This window comes from Gracilinanus agilis, chromosome 4, assembly GCF_016433145.1.
Source record: "Gracilinanus agilis isolate LMUSP501 chromosome 4, AgileGrace, whole genome shotgun sequence".
In the NCBI taxonomy this organism is placed as follows: domain Eukaryota; kingdom Metazoa; phylum Chordata; class Mammalia; order Didelphimorphia; family Didelphidae; genus Gracilinanus; species Gracilinanus agilis.
Genome location: NC_058133.1, coordinates 165,640,099 through 165,659,900, shown reverse-complemented (window position 1 = coordinate 165,659,900; position 19,802 = coordinate 165,640,099). Strand labels below are relative to the sequence as shown.

General features: G+C 37.0%; 1 protein-coding gene across 1 annotated transcript in view; it reads right to left on the bottom strand.

The window, feature by feature from the left end:
- Positions 1 to 19,802, bottom strand: part of ARHGEF11 (Rho guanine nucleotide exchange factor 11) — a 157,958-nt gene that overhangs the window by 43,035 nt on the left and 95,121 nt on the right. Inside the window, exons 9-15 of the mRNA XM_044674084.1 lie at positions 16,696 to 16,815; positions 11,257 to 11,308; positions 10,574 to 10,650; positions 9,554 to 9,691; positions 7,211 to 7,285; positions 6,905 to 7,006; positions 5,501 to 5,599 (exon numbers count right to left, since the gene is read on the bottom strand). Coding sequence (XP_044530019.1) covers positions 5,501 to 5,599; positions 6,905 to 7,006; positions 7,211 to 7,285; positions 9,554 to 9,691; positions 10,574 to 10,650; positions 11,257 to 11,308; positions 16,696 to 16,815 — 663 coding nt within the window. The remainder of the gene's footprint in view (positions 1 to 5,500; positions 5,600 to 6,904; positions 7,007 to 7,210; positions 7,286 to 9,553; positions 9,692 to 10,573; positions 10,651 to 11,256; positions 11,309 to 16,695; positions 16,816 to 19,802) is intronic.

Sequence of the window (19,802 nt, the reverse complement as noted above, 5' to 3'; positions counted from 1 at the left end):
TCTCTAGGCCTGACTCTCAATCCACTGAGCCACCCAGTTGCCCCCTATGTCTTGATCTTAAGAGAGGGGAAGAAGAATATATTCAGAAGGATGGGGGAAGAGGGAAAGGAAAAGAAGGTATGGGGAAATTATCTCACATAACCAGGGTGCACAAGTTGACATCTGTACAAAGAGGGGAGAGCAGCTGATACAAAAACTTCTAATCAGAACTAATCAAAAGGAGGTAAGAATACACACCCAATTTGGTACAAAAATACATTTTATTCAAGAGGGAAATAGGAGAGAAAGAGGCAAAGAGGAAATTAGAGAGAAGACAGATGAAGGGAAGGATTAATTCTAAGCAAAACAAGCTTATAAATCCACAAAAATAATTCTAGTTCTGAGGTGGCAAAAATTCAAATCTCAGGGTATGTCCATCAATTGGGGAATAGTCAAAAAAGTAATGGTATATTTATGCCATGGAATACTCTTGTGCTATTAGAAATGATGAAGTGGATGGTTTCATAGAAATCTGGGAAGATTTGTATAAACTGATGCAGAGGGGGCAGCTAGGTAGCTCAGTGGAGTGAGAGTCAGGCCTAGAGACAGGAGGTCCTGGGTTCAAACCCGGCCTCAGCCACTTCCCAGCTGTGTGACCCTGGGCAAGTCACTTGACCCCCATTGCCCACCCTTACCAATCTTCCACCTATGAGACAATACACCGAAATACAAGGGCTAATAAACAAATAAATAAATAAATAAATGAACTGATGCAGAGTGAACAGAATCAGAAGGAAAATTTATATACAATAACAATATTGTAAAGACAAATAACTTTGAAAGACCTAGAAATTCTGATCACTATAATGATAAATCACAACTTTATAAAACTAATGAAGAAACATGCTGTCTATATCATGATGAAGAGGAAACATGCAGAATGAGACATAAACATACATATGTATGTGTGTGTGTGTATATATATATCCCTTTTAGATATGGTGAATGCAGAAATTTGTTTTGCTTGATTAGACATTTGTGTGTTTAGGCATTTTGTTTCTTTTACTCTCTGTGGGGTTAGGAGCTTGAGAGGCAATGGGGAGAGAAAGCAGATTTTGCTGAATGAAAAAAAAATAACTTTTTAAAAAAATGAGTCAATAAATCACATGAAGCCAGTGAAACTAATGCAAACTTAGGCTATGTGAATAGAAGCACAGTAAATAGAACTTAAAAGGTATTAGCCTTGCTACACTCTGCCCTAGTCAAAAGGTATTAGCCTTGCTACACTCTGCCCTAGTCAAACCACAGCAGAATTGTGTTAAGTTCTGGAGGTCATGTTCAGTACATTGATAAGCTGGAGGAATCCAAGAAGAATATTTTAAAACCATGAGGGAAACTGAGACTATGATATATAAAGATTGATCTGTATAACTTAAGAGGAGAGAACATGAGAACATAATAGCCATCTTTAAGTATTTAAAGGACTGTCATGTGAAAGAATGATTAGAATTATTCTGCTTGGTTCCAAATAGTACAACTAGAAGCAATAGATAGAAGTTGCAGAGATGAAGATTTCAGCTTAATCTAACAAAGAACTTTAAAACAATTATAGTTATCCAAAAGCAGAACAGGTCACTTCAGCAGGCAGTAAATTCTCTACCACTTGAGATCCTAAAATATAGGCTAAATGTTGTATAAGGGATTCTTCCTCATGTTCAGGTTGGTCTAGAACACTGGCTCCCAAACTTTTTTGGCCTACTACCCCCTTTCCAGAAAAAATATTACTTAGCCCCCTGGAAATTAATTTTTAAAAAATTTTAATAGCAATTAATAGGAAAGATAAATGCACCTGTGGCCATCACTGCACTGCCCCCTCACACTCTCACCCCCCCCCCATTGCTGCAGCACCCACCAGGGGGTGGTGGCGCTCACTTTGGGAATCACTGACTAGATCATGGGTATCATGAACTAGAAACGGATTCTTGTTGACCATTGATTGATATAAAAAAAACACAGATTAACACTATGTTGTATTATACTTTTATTGATATTTAAATATATATTTCTCAATTACATTTAGGGCAGATTGACACTTTTGGTCTAGATTATCTGATTCCAAAGCTTGAGATTCTAATAATTCTTCTTGTCAAGGACTCCTCATGATTTTACTTCTTTATTCTACAAGTACATTCTACTATACAGCATGCTCCCTAACCCCAGAATCATATCATATTTATGTGTTTCCCCAACTATCTAATAATAACAGTATATTAAAAAGATTAGACTCATATGAGGGAATCTAGGAACCAGAAGGAACTAAGGATAGTAAATAGTATTTGGATAAAGATCAACTGAAGCAGTAACAGAAATGATATTGTCATCAAGCTATATTAAAGGCCACTTGGACAGAAAAAAGAAACAGATAAGGAATTTGTGATAGTCTGGGATGGTAGTATACCATATTACTTCTTTTCTGGCCTAGTAAGCCAATGGGTAGTCCAAGAACCTTTCCCACCTGTCTCCATTAATCAACAGGCAGCTGGAAAACAGATGAGCAGCACTTTCTGTCAACTAAGTGTATTAATTAGAAATCTTGAACCTTTGGACTCCATCTCCCAGAATTCTTTTTCATTTCCCAGCATCCTTTTCCCTACGTCCCCAAGTTGTGTGTTTACGTTGTTTGTATATAGTTGAGTGTAATTCTGCCTCTTGCTCTCTCATGGGTGCGGCCGGATTGGATCCCTCTTTGCTCTGGCTTTTTACTTTCCTTTTTACTTCAAGTCGTTATTAATAAATCTTATTAAATATAATTCTTGGAGTATTTGAATATTAATTTTAATTCTCACATAAGGAACCTACTGTTCCTCTCTTTATCCAACATTCAGCTCTATTCTCTAGTTCTCACTCAACACTGAAAAGTCACTATCAACAGGATGCTGATCCCCCATATCCCCATCTTAATTGAGGAATTTCAAAGACCTGCTCCACTCTAGCTTTTGGATCATTATTCACTTAAGTAGGAGAATATCTGTCTTACTATTAACTCCTCAAGGTTATCAATTACTAATAAAGGGCTTCAATTAGTTGGACACACATTACTAATAAAAGGCTTCAATTAGTTGGACATATGTTGGTTCTAGTAGCTAATAGTTTCTTGATTTCTCTTAATGATAATTTTTCCTCTTCTTTTTTGGTTACAATAATATAACATTTGTTACAAATATTTAACAATTACAATATGCTTATCCAAGAGAAACAAATTCTCACATTAGCTATATCTAAAAATCTGTCTCATTCCTTTTTCCTCTCCTCCCAAGAAGGTATTATTAAAAATTATTTATGATAAATTTTAAAATTTTTATTTTTATTCTAACCTCAACAAACATAATAAAAAGGCACAATATGTTGTCAAATGGAAAATGAAGACTATATAAAAAAAAAATCACACATAGACCTGACTTATGTATAGCTTGTTTTTCCTTTTAATTATATCATAAGTTTTAACCTGTAGTGTTCAAAGCTGTTTTCTTGTGACTTTTTTTTTGTTTGTTTTCCTTCTATTCTCTTCTGAGTAATTTTTTGAAAAGATAAACTCAATTTCTTTCTTTTCCACATATATTAAACCTGAGAATTATCTAGATTGAGATGATAATTGAATTCATGGGAGCTGATGAGGTCTCCAAGTAAAACAATATAGAAGACAAGAGGGCCCAAGGCAGAGGCTGGGGGGACACCTACAGCTATTAGGCAAACCCTGGATGAATTGCCAGCAAAGGAGACTTAGAAATAGTCAGACAGGTAGGAGAAGAACCAGGACTGAAGTGTGTCATAAAAACCTAGAGAGAAGAGAGTATCAAGGGAAAAGAGCAAGACTGACAGAGTCAGGGGTTGCAGAAAGGTCAAAAAGGATGATGATTGAGAAAAGGCCACCAAATTTGGCAACTAAGAAATCATTGGTAAACCTTAAGAGAGCAGTCTCAATTGAATGATGAGGTGAGAAAACAGACCACAGAAAGTTAAGAAGAGAGTGAGAAGAAATAAGTGGAGGTACTGATTGTAGACAGCCTTCTGAAAGAGTTTAGCCACAAAGGAGAGGAGGGATATGGAATGTTAGCTAACTACGGGAGGGAGATCAAGGGAGGGTTTTTCAAGGATGGGGAAGATATAAATGTGTCTATAGGCAACAGGGAAGCAGCCATTAACCAGGGAGAGGCTGAAGATAAGATAAAGGAGAGGGTGGAAATAATAGAGGAAGAAATCTGTTGTAGCATATGGAATGGAATGAGATCATTTATGCATATAAAAGGGTTTACCTTTTACATGGAGAAGGGCCACCTCTATATATGGGACAGAAGTAAAAGAAGAGATAGTGCAGAAGACATTTGAGTGTGTAAAATGAGGAAGAAGGGAGAAAAGAGAATTCTCAGTATTGTGATATGGTAGTAATCACAGGCATAATCTTTACAACTAAGGAGGTGATCCTGAATTATACTGTATTTAAGTCAGCCTACATCTGATATATTATGTTAAATTTTTGGAACAACAATTTAGGAAACATGTTTGTAAACAGAATAAGTCTAGAAAGAGCCAACCAGAATGGTAAAAACCTTGAAGTTATGCCTTTTGAGAATCAGTTGAAGGAAACAAGCAAGATAAGACCAAGGCAGGATATTATGGGTGCTTTCAAAAACTGTCATGTGGAAATCTTTTAAAGTAGTTCTGGATGGCCTTGAACAATAGAATCCAACGAATAGGTCTGTGTTACCAGAAGGCAAACCTAGGTTTAGTATAAGGAAAAACAGGAAAACAGAGTAGCTAGATGGCATAATAAATAGAATACTGAGTTTGGAATCAGGAAGATTCATCCTCCATGAGTTCAAATCTAGCCTCAGATACTAGCTAGACAAGTCACTTAACCCTGTTTGCCTCAGTTTCCTCAACAGTAAAATGTGCTGGGAAGGAAATGGCAAACCACTTCAGTATTTTTGCCAAAAAAAACCCCACAGAGTTGGACATGACTGAACAACAATAATAAGGAAAAACTCCTAATGATTAAAATTGAAAGCTATTCAATAGTAGAATGGCCTATTTCAGGAAGCAGTGATTTGCCCTTCACTACAAGTCTTCAAAGACTGGTTAGCCACTTGTACAGAAGGGATTCTTATTTAGGAATGGGTTGGACTAGATGACCTGTGAAGTCCTTTCTAACTCCAACTTAGCAATTCTATAAAGTATTGCTGTTCTCATTTTACAGGAGTATATTGAAGCTCAGAGAGCTTATATGATTTTCCCAAAGTCATAGTTACTAAATGCCAGAATTATGACTCAAAATTTTGTCTTACTCTTCAAAATTCAAAAAGTGTTTTTTTCTGCAATCATGATGCTGCCTAACAAAAGGGGACGCACAGGCATAAATAGCTATTTGCAGAATGAATGATCTTAGTTTTCTTATGATTGTATGGTTTCCATGGAGGGAGGAAGGTTCCAACAGCTGTGGCAAAACTGTCCATTCCCATCTTACCGAGTTCTTTTCCAGAAAAATAGCCCAGATAGTTTTTCCTAATCCCCGGGAATCTTTGGGATATGTCTGCAGGTAAACTTCTGCACATAAGTAGAAGAGCTAAAAAGAGGTAAGAAAAGGGTTAGTGGAGTGGAAGTAATATTCCCTTCAAACCTGTTTAAACTCCTCTATTTTCCCAAATCTTCCTTGAAACTCCCAACCCTTGACTGATCCTTTGTCTGGCATCTTCCTTAGCATTTGAGCATTCTTCAGCTGACATTCCTTTTCTTTGTAGTCATTTGTATGCTGTCTATTAAGTATTCTTTCCAGTAAAAATTTGGCTTTCAATAATCTAGTCAAAAGTTTTACAGGACTGGTTTTTTACGTAGGTGACACTTAAAACCCCCGAATTCAAATTCCCAGGAAGGATCCTCAAAGCTGGAAAGACTGTGAGAATAAGCCCACAACAGTATGCATCTGATTGTTTTCAAACTAATAAGATCAGAGAGAAGGAAAAGTTTATCTCTACATGGCTAGCCATCAGGTGATGATTTTATTTTCAGTCACAATTCATGAAGGCCATTTACTAACTTAAAGGGTTTTAAGCTGTTTTGGAATAAAGAAATATATATACACACACATACATATACCAAGGAATCATAGATCTTTTTAAGCAAACTGTGAATCTAATATGTCTTACACATCGTAGATGGTTCATTTGCTAAATATATGTTTAATTTACTTTCATCAAATCCCCAAAGAAAGTGGAGTTTGTTTAGTGTAAGACCTGGTGTTAATGGATAGGAAATAAATAATCCATAATGCAGAAAGCATACTCTAAATCTAATTCTATCTGCTTTCTATTAACTGGAACAAAGAGTATAATGAAATCAGCATTTTCTCAGTTTTCTCTCTTCCATCTTACACCTTTCCACACTGCCTCCTTATATACTTTGCTATCTCCACTTTGAGATGTATCTTCTCAAAGCTAGACAGTCTGTTTATTCCTTGTCGAGTCTCCAAATGCCACAGAACACCTAAAATATCCCACCTTAACTTCAACCCAATTAGTTGTCTTCTATTCTTTAAAAAAGCCTAGCAATTCCATTTCCTTCAAGAAGCTTTCTGATACTACTTAAGACAGGGAAAAACCGATTCCTTGGTGCCATCCTGCTTGGTCAGAGAACTTTTCTCCATCCTCTAAGTAATACAATTAATTCTTCAAGGTATAGATAAAAAATCCTTTACTGTCAGGTTCTGTATTGTTTATTTTGTTGTCTCTCTATATACATACTCACACTAGTCTATTGTACTTATAATCTACATCTCCCAGAAAGCAGGGAAGTCATTATAATTCTCTTTCTGTGGTGTGTCCAATACCATGTGAAGTACACTTGGGCACTAAATGAAGATAATGTGACTTACCAAAGGGTTTGGATCTGCTTGCGAGAAGATATAGCGCAGGAAAACCCCAAGATGAGCAGGTCGGTATTTGAGTTTCTCTAGGTTTTGGAAAAGGGCATCACTCTGTAAAAAGAATACTATGTTGAGCTTAGGTACAGCATAGGCTGGCCTGGTCTGATATGGCTCCCACAGCTTCTATGATTCTTCAGACTTCTCAATTCCCACCCTGCACCACACTCCTCTGTATGGTTAGTCAAATCAACCTGTTTTCAAAGGCAGCTTGAAAATGAAAAGTGTGATCAAGGGATAGAACCTGGCAACTGTTACCTCGTTGTTGAAATAACCTGGATCATAATCTTCCTCTGGACCAATAATCAAAGGCTTTGGGCTATGTTCCAAACCCTAGAGGAAAAAGGAGAGTTGTAGGAATGAGTAGTTTAAAGGAAAAGGGTGTATATGAGACCAGGCCAATGGTACATCTTACTACTACCCCTGCTCGCTCATTAAAGATAAAAATCCTCTTCACTCTGAAAGGCATCAGTTATCTCTGGATGGGGGAGCCTCAGAGCAACTTGGTCATATATATAAAGATGGGAAAGGAAAGGAAAGGAAATCTGGTAGAACTGGAGTAACAGCCAATGAACCTACATCTTCTGGTACTTCTGAGCTACTGAATTGGTAATCAATCACACTAATAATACTAATAGCTAACATTATATGTATTGCTTTAATAATGTTTACAAAGTACAAATACCTCATTTTATCCTTGTAATAATCTTGGGAGGCAGAAGCTATTATTATTCCTATTACTTATAGGAAATATATATATATATATATATATATATATATATATATATATAAGAAAACTGAGGCAGAGATAAAGTGAATTGCCAGTAAGTGCCTAAAGCAGGTTTTGAACTGAGCTCTTTGTGACCCTGGGCAAGTCACTTAACCTTATTTACAATATCAGTTTCCTCATCTGTAAAATGAGATAGAGAAAGAAATAGTAAACCATTTCAGTATCTTTGCCAAGAAAAACCCAAATGGGGTCACAAAGCATTGGACTTGACTTAAAAATGGCTAAAACTTCCTGAATCCAAGTCCAACACTTTATCCATTACCGCACCTAGCTGCCTCTTAATCTTGCAACTCCCACAATACCTACAAAAGGAGTAGTCTATTGATTGTGTTAGACAAAGAGAAGCTAATTTTTTTTTTATTTTTTCCCTCTCTGCATTGAGCATAAGATGATAGGGCTGGAAAATACTTTGTAAATCTTAAAAGCAATATCTAAAATTGGTTTGTTATCTTCCTCAAGTATCATTTTAGTTACAAATTGCCCCAAATCAAAATTCCTTGGGGTGGTTTTTAGAAGTCCTTCTTCCAACTGTCTTTTATTATCTTGAATTCTCATTTTATACCAGTAAGATATCTTTCCTCTACCTTCTGGAATCTCAGCTTGGTGCAGAAGACTGAATTCTGTCCACAGTGGGAAAAGAGTATATTTTCTTGGTTACTGAAACCGAGTGTTTCATAATGTTTAACTACTGGGCAGACCACATAAAACATCTACCCCTACTCAACACATTTTTAAAAAGCAGGCAACCCATAAGAATTCTGCCCTTTGACCCTCAGCTCCCCGGCCTCTGTCATTTCACAATGTAAGGTGAGGGATGGGGATCAGCTGTTATAAGTGTTGTTTGTTCCTTTCTTTCTAGAGAGGACCAATGATGTCACAGGATGATGTCTTGGCTTACGAAAAGCCATCAGCTTCACTCTCTCTTCCAAAGTTCCTGATATTCAGTAGCAAAGCACAAGTCAGAACAATGGCTGATCTTGGGGTTTTCAGTGTCTGACCAAGCTCTAGGAGCTCCACAGCACCTACTTCAGCCACCTTTATAGCCAATGGAGTAAAGTGCTTAGGGTAGAAGAGCCCACAGGGCTGTGTAGTATAGTGGAAAAATAAATAATTTGAGCAAAGACTCGTGCTTGCATTTCCAAAACTCTATCCGTAGTAGGCACTTAGTATATGTTTACTGAAAGGATTTAAACATCAAATATTGTGAGAGGCCACATAGTGGAGAGAGTGCTAACTTTGAAGCTAGAAGGATAGGCTTTTAAATCCCACCTGACATATACTGGTTAGTACCTTAACCCACTCACTGCTCTGGCCAGCTAAGATCATCAGATGCAATGAAAGTACAGAACTGAATCAATGAGATCTCAAGATCCCTATTATCCACTATGTTATACTTATTACATTTCCTAAATTGATTAGAGAGAAAAAGGAGCTAGTTTACCCTAGCTGAATCATATTTTTCCCGGGTGCCCCTTTAATTCTTCATCCCAGATTAAGGACATACATTTATTAAGGACATACATGCAATGTCCAAGGTCCTAGGATATAGTCCTTGCCCTCAAGAAATTTACAACCTATTAAGAGGAATATATTATGTACACAAAATATCTTATTCAAAACAGAATGATAAAGGAGCAAAAGAGAGTCCTGTGAAAAATCAAGGAAGTAAAGATCATTTTATGGCTTAATCTAGGAGGAGACAAAGATTTTACCTCTATGCTGAGACTACACAAAGTTGTTAATGTGATGAGATCTAGGTCTTGACCTGTCAGCTATGAGAAAAGGAAAGGAGAAGCACTGAAGTGTCTCACCTGCTCAGTAGTGGGTAGAACAGTTGTATCTGAGCCCTGTCGCCGATGGTGCTGGGCCACCTTAGCCATGATCACAGGTGATGTACGTGGGCTGTCTAGCCCAGGATCTGATAGCATCGAATTCCTATTCAGCAATGACTGGGAGTGGGGGTGGGGAGATGGGATCTGTTAGTGATAGAATAGCCAAATGCTTAACTTGTCCATCCAGTTTAGTTATCATTCTCAGGTAGCAATCTATTCTCCATTATTCAGGGGCTGATGACCCATTGTAAGTCATTAAGGATCTTTGCTCCCCCTACACTTCTCTTTGCCTTACTGTTCTTTTCATAGTTCCTCAGTACTTTTCTCAATGGGTGGTTAAGAGCAGAAGGAAAAATGAAATTAGTCCTTGTTTGTACTTATCAGCTTTGACAGTTCAGCTAGAGGAAGAAAGTAAAGCTAGTGACTAAAATAAAGTTTTTAACACTTGCTTTTAACTCCTTGTTGGTATGCATTGGTATTATCTTTTATTTTTGTTTAATTAAATCTTTTGTTAATACTTTATTTATTCACATGCAATTTGTTTCCTATATGCTCTGGAGGGAAAACCCTTTGAAATTAAAACCTGAAAACTCTCCTTCATGATATCTATGTCCAACTTGAGGAGAGGAGCTGGGAAGAAATGTGTTAATGTTAAGGATAAAAACACAATCCTAAAAAAGAATCAGGACTATATCCTGATTAACTATATCTATGGATTTCAATGAAATTATATCCTTGTGGAATATGGATAACTGATATATGGTTATAAAGTAATTAGGAATAAAAATAATTTGTTTACAGGTTTTCAGTAATGTTTTTTGGAACCTTCAAAACAGCAAATGCTTGTACTTAAAACCAGAAGCCCAGAGCATAACTCCTATAAACAGGAGATTGGAGATCTTGATGCATTTAACGTGCAAGTTTGACCTTTAAATAGGTTAAGAGCCTCAAGCACAAAACTTACTTCTCCAAAAAGGCCCAATCTCTCCACAATCTCACCTCACTGAGGGATGGAAGGCGTTCTGTCCCAGAGTCTAAGCCACTGTCTCCATCTTGAGAATCCAAGGAATGACGGCCTGAGAAAGTAAGAGAACAAACAGTAAAGGAATGAGAGGCAGTTATTGCCTAGGCATGGAAAAGGTCTCTATTCTAGAGTCCTAAATACAGAGTAGGACAGAATATGCCATTTTTGACTAATTTTTCCAATAGTTTACTATCTAATTTTGTTCCTCTAATTCAGATTCTCTTCTGAGCAAAGCTAAAGGCATTCCCGGACCATGCCTAGTTCTTTCCTGTTTCTGAAACTACTCAGAGAACATTCCCTATTGGCTGGAAAGCTTCATAAAGCAAGCTCATCTCTCAGTTCTTTCCCAATCCTCCTTTATACTCCCCATTTCTAGATTCACCTCTAGTGTGCAACCAGGGCCATAATCTCACAATATATTCCTAGCTTTTGCCTGTACAGATTTTATCATCTTATTATTCTACATAAATATACTCATTTATTGTTTCATGAGTCTTAAATGCATTTTCAATGCACTTTTGTCTTATTTCATCTATTAGATTGAGTTTCCTTCTGTAGGACTATTATTTTTCTTCTTCTGCCCAAGGACAAATAAGACTAGGAAAGAAACCTGAAAGAGACAGCTCCGGAAAGAAATGAAAACACAGTTAGAACTCACCCTCTGAAGACTTCAGATTAGCTGGGTTGGTGTCAGACATTTGCAACATATCCTGAAATTAAATTCCCAGATGGAAGGGACAGTCAGTCAAAGCTACACAAAGGGCAATTAATCAGAATCCCTCGTCTTCTCCATACCTCAACTGAAGCTGCCCTGTTAGAATATGTTTATAAAGAATAGGGATGGTGTAACTAACAGTAAAACACTTAGCAGGTGATGTTCTGTCAATAATGTTTGATGATAAGGAGGAGAAAGATGAGGAAGAAGATGACTCTATGCATCCTAAGTATCAGTGAGGACTCATTACCTTTTGTCACACTCCATGTTCTACTCATTAATCCAGATCTCAAAAGAAACTTCCAAGTTGGATTAACCATAGGAGAAAGAATTTTCTGACTTTTTTAATATGGATAAAATGATTAATGGACAGAGATCGCCCTGAAAAGAAAATTTTAATGGTGTACCTCAAGTACTTATCCTCAATCCTATTCTGTTCACACTTAAATCAGTTATTTGCATAAAGGCATAATTGGAATACTTCTCAAATTTGCAGGTAACAAATCTGGGAGGGATAGGTAACACGTTTGCTGACAGAACTGGGAATCTCATCTCATCAGGTTGGAAAGTTCTACACCAAAACTAAGAATATTACAGTTAAAATTCTTAATTTCAAATCCTATTTCATGGGCCAAAATGGTTAAGGGATTTTTATTGCTTCTGATCATGAGGAGGATCCTCCACATGGATGGCTTGTAATCTATACTGGGCAAATCTCCATAAGCATCCTAACAACTCAGATGTGTTGGGCTTTCAGGTGTGTAAAGGGCTTTCCTCTCAACAACCCTGTGCTGCAGGCACTAAAAGTACTGTTATTTTACAGAGGAAGAAATACAAGTAAATGATTTGCTCTTGTGATACTAGTGTCAGAGTAGAAAGACCTGAAGCTAAATCTAACATTTTTCCCACCAAGGCCTACAAATGAGATTTCAGATTCCTTGAATTATTCTAGTAAATATAAAGTCACACTCACATCCCTCCTTGGGCTCAGAAAAAGCCACTGTACAATAAAGTTAGGAATAACCACAGCTAGAAGATAGAATTAATTTCCTTTTCATTTTAATGAGTATTTATGACCATCTGCTATATGCCAGGCACTAGGAATATAAAGAGAAAAAAAATCAGTCTCACGTCCTTAAGGAAAGCACATTCTGTTGGTGGAAGAAAACAATATATAGAGATAAAAAGTAATTCCCAAGGGAATGGGGAAAAGCATTAACAATTGCAGGGTAGGGCTGGAGGAGAATCAGAAAAGACCTCATGTTAGAAGTCTTTTCCTATCATTTGATAGGAACAACAGATTTTAGAATCTGGAGATTTCAGTAGACTATACCTTCTATATAACTCAGCAGCATTACATGGCAGTCCAAAACTCTCAAGAAGATGAATTTTGGCTACATGGACAGTGCCAGTATACTCTGACCATCCTGATGATCAAACTGATTCAGTTATTCAGTATGTTCAGTTCTAGACTCAGTATTTCAAGAGGATGATGACAATCTAGCATCTTCAGAGATAAAGTTCTAGAAACCATGCTTTACCAAGATTAACTGAAGGAACTAAAAACATTCAGCCTGAAGTAGAGAAGACCCTAGAGTTAAGAGAATGGGGAGAACATAAGAGGATAAAACCTTTAAAGTTTTACTTTTCTCCACTTTGCAATTATATTGAAGTAAGGATTTTTTCCTTTCCTAACTCATGAAGTCCCTGAAATCTATGCCCATATTCATTCAGATTCTATGGACCCCAAGTTAAGAATGCCAGCTACAGAAGAAAAAAAACACGTACACATACAAATATAGATAAAATCAACACAAGACAATTTTTGCTGGCAATCACTAGTAGCTGGGTGGTTCAGGAGATGCTAAGGAAGGAATACATTTCAGACATGGGGTCAGTCTATCTAAAGGTATAGAGACAGGAAATGGAATGTCATTGTAAGAAAAAGCTAGAAACTTAGTTTTTCAGACTGAAGTAATTATCAAGGGAAGTAATTTACATTAGGCTTGAAGGGTAGGGTGAGGCCAAACTGGGAAGGACTTTTAAGGGCTCAATAAAGGAGTTTTTGAACCTAAAAGTAATAGGGAAACCTTGAGATTTACTGAGTTTATTATGTATTGTGGTCAGTCCTATGATTTAGGAAAGTGCCTCTGGCAACTCTGTAGAAGATGAGATTGGAGAGGGGAAGGGCTTGAGGCAGGAAGGGCAATTAGAAAGCTACTACAATAGTCTGAGTAGGAGAACCTCATCTATGACAGTGACTCTGAATGAAGAAAAGAGATATGGAAGAGGCTGTAGAGATAAACAAAAGTGTAGAGTAGAGAAAGTCTCCAATGTTTGGAGCCAGGGTGACTGGAAATAAGTTGATGCTCTTGACAGAAATAGATAAGTTCAGAAAAAAAGATGGGGAAAGATAATAAATTTGAGATTTAGTACCCAGGGGCAGAAAGAATGAAGGCTGATACTGTATATCAGTTGGGGGAAGATAAAGGTGTAAGAATGCTTGAGTCATTGCTTCAATGATTTCACTGATCTCATTAATAAAGGAATTAAACATTTACCCTTTCCAGATCAAGAAGGAAAAACCTTCTTGGAGAAATTCTGTGGATAATTAAGCCTGCCAGTACAATTCCTGACTCATCCTTTTCCCTCAACACACTCTGATAATTATAGTTATTTAACAGTAATTGCAATTATTACTCCACATTAATAGTAGGGTACTACAGTATAGATTATCCTTTTTTGAAAGTATATAATCCAAAATAATTTCTACTCAGCATCGGAATGTATCACCGCAGGTGATACCTAACTATTCCATAAGAATGCCACAGGTACAGGACTGGAAGAAGTCTTGAGCGTCAGGTTGTCCAACTGCCTTCTTTCTGAGAAGAGGCTCAGAGATGTAAAGAGGCCTACTCAAGACAGTAAAAAGAAGAGCTGGGATTTGAACTGAGATACCTTTGACTTCAGAGGCAGTGCTCTATCGCCCACACAATGCTATCTTTACATCCACCACAGTCTTTTAAAATTTTGTCTATCCTCTTATTTATAATGCATATATTCTCCATTTACTCATTTAGATACATGTTATTTCTGCACTAGCTGCTTCTTTCTGGCTTTTTTATCCTGGTACCCAACATAGCATATCCAGTAGGTAATTAATGAATTAACTTCAAATGAAACCTTCCATGCTTCCTCCAGGCACAAATTTCACATAGCACTTCATATCTCCGTAACGTTCTGAGCCTCTAGAAAACACATATTCCTGTGCTTCATTATGGTATGAATGTGACTCTGGTCAATACAGAGAAGGATCTCTGTCACGGGATTTTTTTTCCTTCTATACTGCTTCACTTGGTGATCTCATGAAATCAATGATCATCTCTATGTTGATGATTCTACTTATCTAGCCCTAATCTATTTCCTATCCTCTAGATTTTAATCTCCAACTGCCTAGTCCTAGATGTCTCAGAGATATCAAACTCAACATGTACAAAACCAAACTCATTCTTTTCCCCCCTAAATCCTCCTCTTTTCTGCAATTCTCTGTTATTCTAGAGGGCCCCACCATCTTCTCAGACATCAAGGGTTGCAACCTAGATGTCATCCTCAATTTCTCTCAAACCCCACATTCAGAAAGCTGTCAAATTCTATCCATTCTATCTCCAATCTCCATTTCTCTCTCAAATCCTTACCTTCTGTCTTAGAATCAATACTGTGTATTGGTTCCAAGGCAGAAGAATGGTAAGGGTAGGCAATGGGGGTTAAGTGACTTGCCCAAGGTCGCACAGCGAGGACTTGTCTGAGGTCACATTTGAACCCAGGACCTCCCATATCTGTGCCTGACTCTCAATCTACTAGTAGAGCCATCTAGCTGCCCTCTGCAATATCTCTTGAAAAAATTCCCTTTTATCCTCTAACATTACCATGATGCAGACTGGCATCACTGAACACCTGCACTATTTTCTTTTTTTTCTTTCCCCAAAAATGTTTCAAACTCTTTATTACTGAATGTCCATTTTCCCCTCTGTATGACTTTTTTCATCATGACAACCCTTAAAACAGATAAATAGACAAAATGGTCCTCAGGTTTATGTAGTCCCTAGATAGTCTAAAGGGTGATTATGACAAAGAGGGATAAAAGGGAGTGAAGAATTGAAAAACTGTGTGATTCTTGGATCTACAAACATTAATTTAACTGCTGGCACTCTAAAGTTGAACTATTTATCAATATTCTCCTAGTGATAAATTAAATGAATCCACAAAGATTTATTGAACACTTATTTACTAAGTTCTAGGGATACAAAGAAAAAGCAAACAGTCTCTGGCCTCCTTTTAATGGGAGAGGAAAACATATATAAAACATAAATATGGAATAAATAGAGGTAACTTTAGATAGGATGATCCTTGGGGGTGGGGGGAGATGAGTGGGGGAAATAGGACTAAGAGGGCAGAGGATAGGAAAGAACCATCAAGAAAGGGCTCCAGGAGGAGATAGTACCAGAGCTGAGTCTTCAGGAAGCTAGGGATTCTAACAATCGGAAGTTAAGAAGAGAGTATTTCAAGCATGAGGGATAGGAATATGGCATGCAAGTATGGATGCACTGCAGAATCTGAGTGAGTGGAATGGAAGAAGATCAGAATGATAAAAGTGGCAGAATGTGAAAAGCTTAAAGTGCCACAAGAATTTTTTGAGAAAAGGCATAATATGGTTAGACTCACACTTTTGAAAAATCACTCTGGCATCTAACAAAAAAGATCATTTGGAGGGGGAAAAGCTTGAAGATGAGAGACCAATGAGAAAGTATTATAATGGTTTAGGCCAGAGGTGATGATCATTTGAACTAAGATGGTGGCTAAGTGGGTGGAAAGAAAGAGATTTATTAGAGACACAGAAAAATAGAGACATAATTACAGGGCTCAGCAAGTGATTGGATACATGGGGTGAATGAACATTGAAGTTGTGAACACAATTGATCAGTCAACCAGAATTTATTAAATACTTTACATGAGCAGATCATATAGAAAGGGCAAACCTGAGTGTTATACTGATATTCATGAAATATTCCAAGAGTATTATGGAAGTCTTTATGGAAAGGCATGGATAAGATTTGTAGAAGAAGAAACGGTTTCAATATTTAACTATGGGAAATGTATTCATGTTGATGAGGTCATAAATTCATTGACATATTAAAGTATATGTTTCTTATACTCTACTCTTCACTGTCATTGCTGGGTCATCCTGAATATTTGTGTATATGGCATATTGTCTCTGATAGTTTCTAAACCTGTGTCTTAAGTTACCCTCCCATTTTCCTACAGTGCTATTCTAGAGCAAGAGACAAATGGCTGCTAAATGACAGAAAAAAAGGAATTTCTCACCACTGAGCCACCAGTCCCCTGCTGTATCTTGCGCTGCAGCTGAGTGACTCGCCTCCGGGCTCCCTCGATCTGCTCCTCCAGAAGGCTGGCCGGGTTACGACTATACACCTCTCGGAAATGCTGCAGAGAGGGGACAGGAGAACATGATCCAAAATGTGAAAACCATCAGTAAGATCCGTCAGCCACAGGAAGACCATGAAGAGAGATTGCCCTGATAGTAGATGATGATCCTCATGATTCATTAAGGTAGGAAATCAATGACTAGAAAAAAAGCCTTTAAAAAAAGCATTTGGAAGGGCGGTGAAGTCTACAGAGAGCTAGATCTGGAGTTAGGAGGACCTGGGTTCAAATGTGGCCTCAGATACTTCCTAACTGTATCACTTAACCTCTATTGTCTAGCCCTTACTGCTTTTCTGTCTTAGAAATGATACCAATAAGGTAAAGGTTAAAAAAAAAAATGGGTCAAAAGGAAGGGGGAGGAAAGGGGGAAGAAGAGATCTGCCTACTCAGCAGGGGCATTTCCAAATCCCATTTCCATACCAATTTACACTTGCAAAGGGAGTTTCCTCATCTAGGAGTGTGTCAAATGAATGAAATCAGAGGTCCAACCCCCACCTGTATCCCATATAATACAGCGTTTTATAAAGTAAGTACTTGAAAGCTTACAGAATTTCTGCTTTATATTCACTATTTCAAAGATAAATAGCAGTGTCTGTTCTTAAGGAGCTGATGGCCTCAAGATAGCCATTCCTTTCAGAAAGCAGTACAGGATATCTGCCTATTCCCTTCCATCCTATGGACTTCTGTCCTTTGCACTCCCAGATAGGACAACCCATTAGAGCTCTCTTTTCTAGTCATCATCACTAAAATCTTGTTAAAACAAGCTCTAAGGCATGACGTATTTTCTTTTGGAATTTTAGGATATTGTTAAATGTGAGTGGGCCATTAGTTGAAACTTGGAAGTCTGTTGTCAAACAGTTCTTCATTCAAATAGGATTTGAACTCTAAGTTAATTTACACTTGCTAACACATTATTTATAGGTTTAAACAGCAGTCAAAATAAATGGGATTTTAGACATCAACTACTTCAACCTTTAATTTTGTTGAAATGTGTTTCAGAACAGAGTACACATTACTCTATAATGTCAGTTAAGAGGAAAAGTGAATGAACATAGGGACAGTTAGATGGTACAGTGGAAAGAGTGCCTGAGTCAGAAAGACTCATCTTGGGGAGTTCAAATCTGGATTCAGATACTATGTGACTCTGGGTTAAGTCACAACCTTATGTGTCTCAGTTTCCCTCTATAAAATGCGTAGGAGAAGGAAGTGGCAAATCACTACTATCTTTGCCAAGAAAATCCCAAATGGGGCTATAACAAGGCATAAATGACTGAAATGACTAAATAACAACAAAATTCTAGGGGCAGCTAGGTAGCTCCACTGCCTAGCCCTTACTGTCTTCTGCCTTGGAACAAATATTTAGGATAGATTCTGAGATAGAAAATAAGGGTTTAAAAAAAAAAGTGAATGAGCACAAATGGATAAAAAAGAAAGACTTCATTACAAACAAGCAGAGTTGAAGAAAACAAAGCCTATGTTATCCACGTCTGAAATATATGTCTTTTTCTACATTTTAAGTTTATCACCTCTCTGGTAAAGGATGACTAGTATGTTTCATTTTCAGCCTTTTGGGCTCTTTGTTTATTATTTTATTGATCAGAGTGTAAAAATCTTTCAGGGGGAGCTAGGAAGTTCAGTGGACAGAGACCTAGGTCTGGAGACAGGAGGTCCTGGGTTACCCCAGACACTCCCTGTGTGATCGATCCTGAGTCACTTAACCCCAACTGCCTAGCTTTTACCACTCTTCTGCCTTAGAAATGATTTTTAAGAAGTGAAGCTAATGCAGAAAGTGAGGGTTTAAAAAAAAAAAAAGCAAGCTTTTTTCCCCTTATAATGTCATTGTATAAATTATTCTTTTAACTATTCACTTCATTCTGAATCAATTTATAGAAGTCTTTTTGATTTCCTTTGAAAATGACATTTTATCATTCCTTGGAGTAGTATTCCATTATATTCATATAACATTCCCCAGTAGGGCAGTCCCTTAGTTTCCAATTTTTGGACACTATTTAAAAGAGCTACTCTAAATATATTTGTGCACAGAGGTCCTATCCTTTCTTTGATCTTTTTGCATTTTAGGCCTAGTAGTGTTATCAATGGGTACATACAGATTAGTGTATTTCTGGGCAAAGTTCCAAATTGTTTTCCAGAATGGAAAGGATCAATCTACAACTTCCATTAATAGAGTAGTTCCATAAAACACTTCCATAGTAATATTTGTCATTTTCCTCTTTTGTCATCTGGCACTTCTCTAATTATTGATTATGTAAAGCATTTTATATGGTTAACGATTTAGATTTCTTCCCTTAAAAATTTCCTGTTCATATTCTTTTACTATTTATATATTAGGAAGTAGCTTTTAGTCTTACAAATTTCAATCAGTTTCTTATATAGAAGACTTGTATCAAAGAAACATGCTATAAAGATTTTTTTGCCTAGTTTCCTATTTCTTTTCTAAGAGTTTTAAATTTTACATAATTAAATTTGATTATTTTGTGTGATTCTCTCTGTCATTTGTTTAGTCATGAGCTTTTCTCCTATTCATAAATTGAAAGGGCTTGTTCCTCTCATTTTTTTTTTAAGATGTAACTTCTTATATCCAGTTCCCATAACCATTTGGAACTTATCTTGTGGTTTATGGTGTGAGGTGTCAGTCTAAATCTAATTTCTACCAGACTGCTATCCAGTTTTCTGGCAGGTTTTGTCAAACAGTAAGTATTTTCCCCAGTAACTATAGTTTTGGGGTTTATCAAACACTATGTTTTTGTTTTCTTCTGTATTTTGTTTACCTGACCTGTTCTACTAATTGACCTCTCTAGGTCTTAACCAATGCCAAACTTTTAATAATTATTGCTTTGTAGTGTAGTTAAAGATCTGGTTCTGAAAGACTACCTTCCTTCACACTTTTTTACAATTGCCTTAGAGATTCTTTTTAATCTAACTTTTTTAAGAACAATAGCAGATATTTAGGTAGAGCTTTACGGTTT